Source organism: Triticum aestivum, chromosome 5B (genome assembly GCF_018294505.1).
Source record: "Triticum aestivum cultivar Chinese Spring chromosome 5B, IWGSC CS RefSeq v2.1, whole genome shotgun sequence".
In the NCBI taxonomy this organism is placed as follows: Eukaryota; Viridiplantae; Streptophyta; class Magnoliopsida; order Poales; family Poaceae; genus Triticum; species Triticum aestivum.
The window spans coordinates 389,543,115-389,551,498 of record NC_057807.1 but is presented as its reverse complement, the minus strand read 5'-3'; the positions used below and the strand labels follow the sequence as shown (position 1 = coordinate 389,551,498).

Sequence of the window (8,384 nt, the reverse complement as noted above, 5' to 3'; positions counted from 1 at the left end):
AAAATCGGACCCAATAGCTTAACGGCGTTCCGTTACGGTGGATGCCACGTGTCTATCACCCTTGACGAAAGCACTTCTGTGACGCATGATTTATTGTCATGGAAGTGGACACTTCCGTTATGATAATTTTGATAATGTCATGAAACACTTCTACGACAGCACAGGTATGACTATCTTGATTCTGTCATAAAATCGTCATGGATGTACATGCATGACAAAAAACGCGACCTACTGTGACAAACACGTATCATCACGAAAGTGTATTTTTTTGTAGTGTGGGGACGCCCCGAGTGCAAGAAGAGTGCGGGGAAGCGAACGACTAGGGGTACCACTGTTGACGCCCGCCCGTTGTCCAACCAGAAGGCGGTGCGCTCCCCGTCCCCGACCCGCACCTCAGTCAGCCGCGAACAAAGGGGACGCTGAGGAGAGCCTTCCAGACCACCATGTCGAGGCGGCCAGCGTCGCCCAGGCACATGCTAGGGCGCCCGCACCAACCGTAGAGGCCAGAGAACCAGCATTGCCATCAATAATTCTACACTTACGCACAAGATCCCAGGGAAACCATCTAAGAACTCCTGTCCACCAATCTCTTCCCCCCTTCCCCTGATTGTTAGTGTGGGTCCCACTCCCTCCTGATTTCTAATCAAGGTTTCACAGCTTAGCACGTAACTTCATTCGGTATGAATCAGCGCGTAGTTGTAGCATTTCTCGCGTTGCCATGCCTTGTTTGGAAATTGTCAAGGTTATCCTCAGTCTGGCATGCCATTGATGTACCACGGCAAAGCCCGCGCAATACTCTTTTCGCTAAGAATGCTGTAATACTCCATCCGTAAAAGGAAAGTTATCAAACAATGTGAGTCGGCTGCTGAAAATTAGTCGGAGTAATCATGCCATTCAATTGGGCCCCACCAATACTCTTTTGGCAGCGGCAGTCTCCATCTACAATTGAAACCAATCACAACATAAATCACCCATAAATCATGACATACTTGAGTTTAAGATTGCCTAAGAAATTAGACAATATACCTGTTTCTGAACAACACATGGCATTCACCAGGGGCGCATTCCACTACTTTCAGGTTTGCGACAAATGTTGTACCATCCCTGGGTCTCAAGACAGTCGCCTATTTAATAGTCGAAAGGTACATTAACATTGTAAGACAATTATACAACACATAAAGCAGGGTAAAGTAGAGTCCTAGACTAACCTGGAGGACGACTGGCTGCATATTCACTGCAACCTCCATTGCGTCTAGAAGCATTGCTGTAAGCTGGTGATGACATAAAAACACAAGAATAAGCTCCACTAAGTTGAGGAAACTCGAAACATGGACAAAATCTGATTGCCATATAAAAGCACTATAACGCCATGTCAAGGTTTCTCCAAGAGAGCCAGATGGATGGGAATCCAAAATCCAGGTAAAAGATGAAGGAATTAGAACATGAAAGATTGAAAGGTATCACTATCATTAAATAACTAAAAGGATATTGCCATAATGGTGATTTCGTGGGACTACCAAAGAGCCTTCAAATTCATCACATGCTCTACAGAGTACTCCCTCTGTAAACTAATATAAGAGCATTTAGATAACTAAAGTAGTGATCTAAACGCTCTTATATAAAGTAGTGATCTAAATGCTCTTATATTAGTTTACGGAGGGAGTACATGCCTACAGGGTCTGCTTTCACTTCTCTTTCTGTGAGCTACTTAAAGATATCCACCCAGCAAGATTATCATTTTTTTTATGAAATGCTGACGGGGCAGCTTTTTATTTCACATAGGGAAGAAGTCATACATGACAGGAAGCCACTTCATTATCTAACACCCTAAAAATTACCTCACATGTACACAAAAATGGAAGGTGCGCTTTAAGTTTGGCAGAAACACTATTCCACACATTTGCAGCGGCAAGAACATCTTTTTCTCTAGAATACCTGTGCCGGAGAGTGCAAAACAACTCCATCAAGTTTAGTAAAGATATCACCAGCCTCAATGCCTCCACAATTTGCAGATGATACTTCAGGAATCTTGAAAATTCATTTGAAGACAAAGCAAACATTGGACAGAGTGAGAGAAAGCAAAAGTGCAAAAACACAAAACATCCGAGTTCCGAGATGAACAATCCTAAAATCCTCAGATCATGTACAAAATAGTGTCATCTCATACCAGTTATCTTGTTCTGTGTCCCAACAAAACTAACTGTAGTAAATAGAGAGGGAGGGAGTTTGGAAAAGTGGCATGAGTATGTGTGGGTTGGAGACTTGAGGTTGGATAAGTACCTTCTCCACCAGAATTCCAGAAGGTGGCTTATGGTACTTGTGGCATATTTTCTCCAAGTCCTTTAACTCCAACATGTGAAGCGCCCGGCCCCTTATTCCAAGCAATGGTTGTTTGATTCGCCTGCGCTCATGACAAAAAATCATTTTCTCTATATTCTATCACTGTAAAATGGAATACCTTCGATTTCAAAAATAAAATAAAATAACGGTTTCATAAAATGGAATACATTCAGCTATATTGTATTATACAGTACAACAGGTAATCAGATTATAGTTTTGGTCTTCAGAAATCAGTGAGCAACCCATGTATTACACGCATCCCGTTAGAAATTCAAGAGCAAAGTAAAAGAAAAACATACCCAAACTTTCTGAAGTGTTTCAGGCATCTCCCAACAATCTGGACGGGCAAAAAGGGAGTTTTATTCTCGTCTATGAAATTCATCCCAACAATTCTTCCTTCCAAATCAATCAGAAGACCCCCAATGAAAATCTGAAGGAAATGGTACCAATGTGAACAAGCACTCATTCAATAAGATCCATACAAAGAATGTGAGCACTTATGGAGCTTAATTTCCATCAATGCAATGCAAGCAGACGCAGAACTCACAAGAGTAATATACTGAATGCTGTTATCCTTGTTTTGCCTCTGAGGCTCCATTTGACAAGTGCTGACCATAAGTTCATCACAATCTAACTCGCTAACTACACGGAACGTCTCCCCACGCTTCAGCTGCAACCTTCCAGACTCAAATTTCCGGGCAACTGCAACGACCGGAGTAGGTGTCAGGAAGTAGGAATCTGGGAGGTCAGCGAGCACCACCACCAGGAGATCAGCTTCACACTCGACAGAAACGATGGCGACATTATAGTGCAAATCGTACATCAGCAGCTGCCCCTTTACAACCTTTTTGTTAGGCAGGAGCACCTCAATCTGCAACAAACCAATCAGCTACCACATCAAGAAACTCAGTGAAATAATATTGATAACTCGCAGAGAATTAATCGGCCAGGCTGACCTTCACACTGGAAAGTTCATGGACCTCGGTGCCGCTGTCGTGCTTCCTGATGAGAGTCGCAGAGGTCATGATCCAGGCCGCAGGGCCCTCGCGAGCGACCACGGTGCCCGTGCAGGCGAAGGTGGACGAGGGATCTCCATCTGCCGATCAGCAAGGCAGCAACGGATCAATTGCTCAGGCGAGAGGCGAACACACAGCAGAAGATTGCACAATGCCCAGTTGGTGAAGCCGTGAAGGTGTTACCGACGGAGGCGGCGAGGGCGACGACGGACTTGGCCACGCTCAGCACCGCGTCCCTCGCCCTCACGCCCTCCTCCGTGAAATCGTCGTCGGAGCTGTCTCTGGCATCGGAGTCTCCGCGGGAGGACGACGAGGGGGACTCCGGCTCCTCGTCGCTGCCGAACAGGCTGCGGCGAAGGCGAATTGCTAGGTAGGTCACGGGATAAACAGAAAAAAAATGGTAAGCTTGAGGCAAGCAGGCGGGCAGGCGTCCAAGCGGCGGTTGTTGTACTACCTGCGCCTTCGTCCTTGGGTGGCATCTCTGCCCCGGCTCCGGCGGCGGCGTCCGGCGCGGCGGGTGGGGTTGGCGGCTCCATCCTAGTCCTCCTAGCCGGCGGCGGGAACTCGGAGCAATCGGACGAGAAAGACCCCAAGCTGAGGCCGAACAGAACACATCGACCGGGCCGAGCGACGTCGTTGGACCCGGGCCAGCCCGCAAACTAGGTTTTTTTTTTGTGTGTGTGTGATCATTTCGTGGCCCTTCTCCCCCAAATCTGCATCTCCGGGCAATCACGAATTCACGATCAAACCCTAATCTCAAATCTCGATGGATGCTGAACCCGAGCATGCATCCCCTCCGGCTCCGGGCCAGCACACTCAAGTGGTAAGTGGTAACCCCTCTCTATCTCTGCCCAGACCCTCTCCCAAATGATCACCGCGCATATAAAGAGGAGTTGTGCAGTAACTCTACAGCCATTAATGATTTGATCACAGGCATCGACCACCGATTTTTACAACCTTCGCAACGTCGATGACGCCGCAAAGGCACGGAAGAAAGAAGAGCGGAGGGCGAGAGAGGAGCACATCCAAAACAAACGCCTACGCATCCAAAACAGACGCCTAAGGAGGCAATGTAAGATAAAGGAGGCTCAAGAAGTTGTGGACAGGGCATTCAAGCTGAGAGAAGAGATGCTTCAGAAGAGGCTCGCATATGAGGCGTCGACGGAGGGCAAGGAGGAGGCGGAGAAATACCACAGCTCCCCTCCCTGGAGCTGGAGGCCGGCAGTTCCCATTAGTGAGCATTTGATCTCACCCTCTTGCATTGATTCTTTTAAATAAGTTGTTCTTCCCTTTGTAACATAGTCCTCACACCAACTTATTGCAGCTGAGGTCACTAACCAGTCACCAGGTTATTTGCTTCTCCTACCATTTTATTTATTTACATACCTATATGAAGGAACAAGTTTGGTTTATCCCGTAGTGCCTCCCGTTTAGTGAAGGGCGTTGATTTTGAAAATTTTAAGCTTTTGAATGGGTTCCGTACTTTGACGTTGATGAGTTCGGGAGAGAATCTGTGCTCAAGTGCGCAAGTTGGAGCGTCGAGGAATTCACACTGGAACTTGCTCAATGTGTGGTTGGCCTTCAGTCATTTATAGGTATATATAACATTATTGCAGCGGGTTATTATTTATGTCAGTATTAACTTGGCCACAATGAGTTCGATTTCTGTTACCTGCAGAAGACAGGATTTTTTTCTCTTGCTCTGGAACAGTTGTTGAGTTTCTAGAGGGTGTTGGTCATGTGGTAACATCTGCTAGTTTAGTTAAATTGCCACACCAAGATGAGATAGCTGATAAACTCAAGGTCAATGCATTCTTCTTTTTCTTTCTTAATGGTGTTATTATTGTGTCCTTTTGAACAGTGATGATTAAATTTTGATATCTGGTATTTTCCTCTAGATCAATGTATTCCTAGCAAGTGGAGAAATACTCGAGGGCTCAGTATCAAATGTGGACTTTTGTTACAACATATGTGTGATGGAAGTTCGTTCAACTTCAATGCTGGCGACGAAAAAGTTCACTGCGGACAGTAGAATCTTCAATTTTAAAGAGTGCCATTCAAAAGATGTTGTAGCTTTAGGCCGCCTTTGTGAGCCGTGGAGCTTGAACGTTGCTTCGGGAAAGCTAATCCCAAGAAGAAGCGAGCTTGATTGTGAAGAACTTGTTGTTTCGTCTTGCAGGATTTCAAAGGTAATTCAAACAGCTGAAGTCATTATGCAAATTGATGGCTGAACCACTAATTATAGAATTACTTAAAATTAATTTATTAGTGATTTGCTTCTTTGTGTGCCTTGTTTGGACACCATTCGTAGAATTGCAGCAACTTTGATCTTAGGTTTAAGGACCTCATTATATATCCATGACTGGCATTGGAAGTAAACTGTCTTATCCTAATTTATTAAATTCTCTGGGAGAGCCAGATGCATGGACACCATGGTTGAAGATATTTTGTTTTAACTTTCTGTGAATTGATACAATTTCGCAGTAAGAACAAAGCACATCTTCTCATACTATATTTGTATAAGAAACTGAAGGTTTCTTCTTTCTCCAAAGGTGGAAGCCATTTGTGGATCCTTCTACATAATAATCGGCAAAAAAAAATATTTTTGGATTATTATCTGGTGTTTGAATTAGATGACCGTCAGTTTGTTCACTCTCTCACTTCAGTATGTAGCCAAGTCTCGTAACCAACTGGCAGCTTCAATTTTTACATTTTCTAAGGTCTGTTATGTTGTAGTGTAGAAACTAAATTTATGACTTTACTATGCTGTGAATAACAAGATTCATCACTTAAGTGTCCATGTTGAAGTTTGTCTGCTGCTTAACGGATATAAATCTGCTAGAACACGTGCTCTATGTTAGTTTTTTTTTTTCATTTGATCTTTGCCACAGTGATGAATGTATTTCTTTCAAACGATCAACTATATGCAGAGAGGTATTGGGGGTCCTCTGATGGATTTTGATGGAAATGTCATCGGAATGAACTTCTATGACAGGAAAGAAACCCCTTGCATTCCAGGTTTCATTGTGTTGAAGTGTTTGCAGCACTTCAATGATTTCGGGTATGTATTTGTTATTTCTGTTTCATTAAAAGCACTAAGTAGGTTTCATTTTCTAGCCCATACGTATTTTTAAAGTTAGTGTTCCTTATTTCTTTGGTAAATCTCCTTGTGGATATTTCTTTGATTTTTCAGACAGGGCCAACAGGTGTGTAAAACCTAATGCTTCTGAACCATTAGTTCGACGACTGAGCCACCAACTGAGCATAACACGAAAATAGAACTCTGTTTCTTCATTATAGTACACAATGTTTTCTGACATAGCAGGACTATATGACCTCCTTGACTAATTTATATTTTCAAAGGAATTTCATTGCCCTTTAATGGTCAATTTGGGCAAATTGAAAAGATTTATCTGCAGGATAAATACCTGTCTCATGATTGGAGAATATCAGTGTTGTCATTTTATATGTAGTACATTTGATGCGCTTCTTGCTTAACTGTTATTTATCCAATTATTTGTCTACTTCATTTTCCCACCTTCTCATAACTCCAGTTAACCTACAGCCTTTCGTTGAAATATTGTATGCGAGTTAGTAAGAAATGTTGTTTATTGGTGCTTCACTTTCTAGCATTTGATTAGTAAAACGAACTATCTGATGGTGCACAGGACAGTCATACGACCATTGCATGGACTGAGAGTTAAGACTCTTCACGAAGCACAGCTTACTGTACTTGAGAAGATACATCATGCTTTCCCTGAGATCTGTGGTGTGATAGTGGATAAGGTATGCATTTTCTCTGTTGCGCTTCTTTCTAGCATTGATCCGTAAAATTGGGAGTTCTGTATTTTTCGTGCCTTATGGGTTCTGCTTCAGGTAGAAGTACCTTCACCTGAACACTCCGAGATAAAGGTTGGGGACATCATCACTCATGTTAATGGCATACCTTTCTCCAGTGCTGCAGAGGTTAGTATCCTTGTAATATTAAGTTTTTTTAGGCATGAAGAACTTGCTGAAGAATTATGTGGCATTTGGTTGATGGGAAATGTGAGGTGGAAATGGGAAAGCAAGCTGAGATGACTTTTTTTTAACAGAGGAGGGTCCCGAAAAACCAGTAGCTGATACTATATTATAGTATATGACAACAAGTTACAACATAGCTAACACAGAGATCCCTACTATGAAAAACATCCACTCCCTTGTTTACACAAGATCTGAAAAGATCCAGGATTGGAACTGGTTTGCAGGTGGGATTGGGATATGGATTGAAAATAACCTTCATCTTTCTCGCCATGTTGCTAAATACTCCCTCCGTCCCAACAGAAGTGTCTTAAACTTAGTACATTTTTGTACTAAAGCTAGTACAAAGTTGAGACACTTATTTTAAGACAGAAGGAGTAGTTGCCTGGATGCCCGTGCACCGATCCCCATCATGGGACGTGTCATTGTTTCATTGGTTACTGGCATTCTCAGACTAATGAACACCTGCTCTGGCTCTGGTCATATCAGTCACTCAGGTGGTCGACATCTTGTTTTTGGACGGCATCAACCGATCTCACCTTCCATCGCTGCTCACTCTCCCTAGCAGCACATAAACGCACTGCCAAGCTCATCATGTATGGTTGAGCTGCTCCCTTGCCCCTTTATTGCTTTGTTAAGCATGTCGTTCTCGATCTGCCCCTCATGTTATGGATCGCAACTGTTGCATCACCCAAACTTGGGAGTCTCCGTAAGTTCTCACTGCGGATTCCCCCCTCCTCCCCCCGCGTTGCCTCCCCGAGCGGGGCGACCGGGGGCTCTCGTCGCCCCTCCCAGCCCTCCCCTCCCCCTCCTCCCCTTCCGCCGCCGTCGGCCTGGGCCACCGGGCCTTGCCCGCGTGGTGCCGGCGGCGGCGGCCCCGGCCTTTCCCCCCCGCATGGCGCCTCGGCTCGGGCGGACGGCGGCCGACGGGGATGCTCCTCGGCGACTATGGATCCGGCGGCGGCGCGGCTCCCTAGGCGGCGCAGTGCTGGGTGGCGCGGCCGCTTG

At 44.8% G+C, this 8,384-nt stretch overlaps 2 protein-coding genes across 2 annotated transcripts in view; one reads left to right on the top strand and one right to left on the bottom strand.

The window, feature by feature from the left end:
- Positions 1 to 289: 289 nt before the first annotated feature.
- LOC123116192 (uncharacterized) lies at positions 290 to 4,037 on the bottom strand. The gene is made up of 10 exons (XM_044537189.1): positions 3,811 to 4,037; positions 3,540 to 3,722; positions 3,297 to 3,436; positions 2,888 to 3,211; positions 2,640 to 2,770; positions 2,281 to 2,401; positions 1,936 to 2,028; positions 1,209 to 1,271; positions 1,027 to 1,124; positions 290 to 939 (listed from the first exon to the last, which is right to left on the bottom strand). The coding sequence occupies exons 1-10, from the start codon at positions 3,890 to 3,892 to the stop codon at positions 873 to 875; spliced, it is 1,302 nt and encodes a 433-aa protein (XP_044393124.1). The 5' UTR covers positions 3,893 to 4,037; the 3' UTR covers positions 290 to 872.
- Positions 4,015 to 8,384, top strand: part of LOC123116191 (uncharacterized) — a 6,528-nt gene continuing 2,158 nt past the window's right edge. Inside the window, exons 1-9 of the mRNA XM_044537188.1 lie at positions 4,015 to 4,179; positions 4,290 to 4,590; positions 4,681 to 4,704; positions 4,820 to 4,951; positions 5,035 to 5,159; positions 5,255 to 5,545; positions 6,287 to 6,417; positions 7,025 to 7,142; positions 7,233 to 7,322. Of these exons, the coding sequence (XP_044393123.1) occupies positions 4,123 to 4,179; positions 4,290 to 4,590; positions 4,681 to 4,704; positions 4,820 to 4,951; positions 5,035 to 5,159; positions 5,255 to 5,545; positions 6,287 to 6,417; positions 7,025 to 7,142; positions 7,233 to 7,322 (1,269 nt within the window). The 5' untranslated portion in view covers positions 4,015 to 4,122. The remainder of the gene's footprint in view (positions 4,180 to 4,289; positions 4,591 to 4,680; positions 4,705 to 4,819; positions 4,952 to 5,034; positions 5,160 to 5,254; positions 5,546 to 6,286; positions 6,418 to 7,024; positions 7,143 to 7,232; positions 7,323 to 8,384) is intronic.

Excerpts from the sequence above, each read along its gene's own strand:
- LOC123116192 (XM_044537189.1), bottom strand. The coding sequence starts at position 3,892 with ATGGAGCCGCCAACCCCACCCGCCGCGCCGGACGCCGCCGCCGGAGCC. Across the intron at positions 2,771-2,887 it reads GCATTCAGTATATTACTCTT|ATTTTCATTGGGGGTCTTCT; the intron begins GTGAGTTCTGCG and ends CATTTCCTTCAG. Across the intron at positions 940-1,026 it reads CATGTGTTGTTCAGAAACAG|ATGGAGACTGCCGCTGCCAA; the intron begins GTATATTGTCTA and ends TTTCAATTGTAG.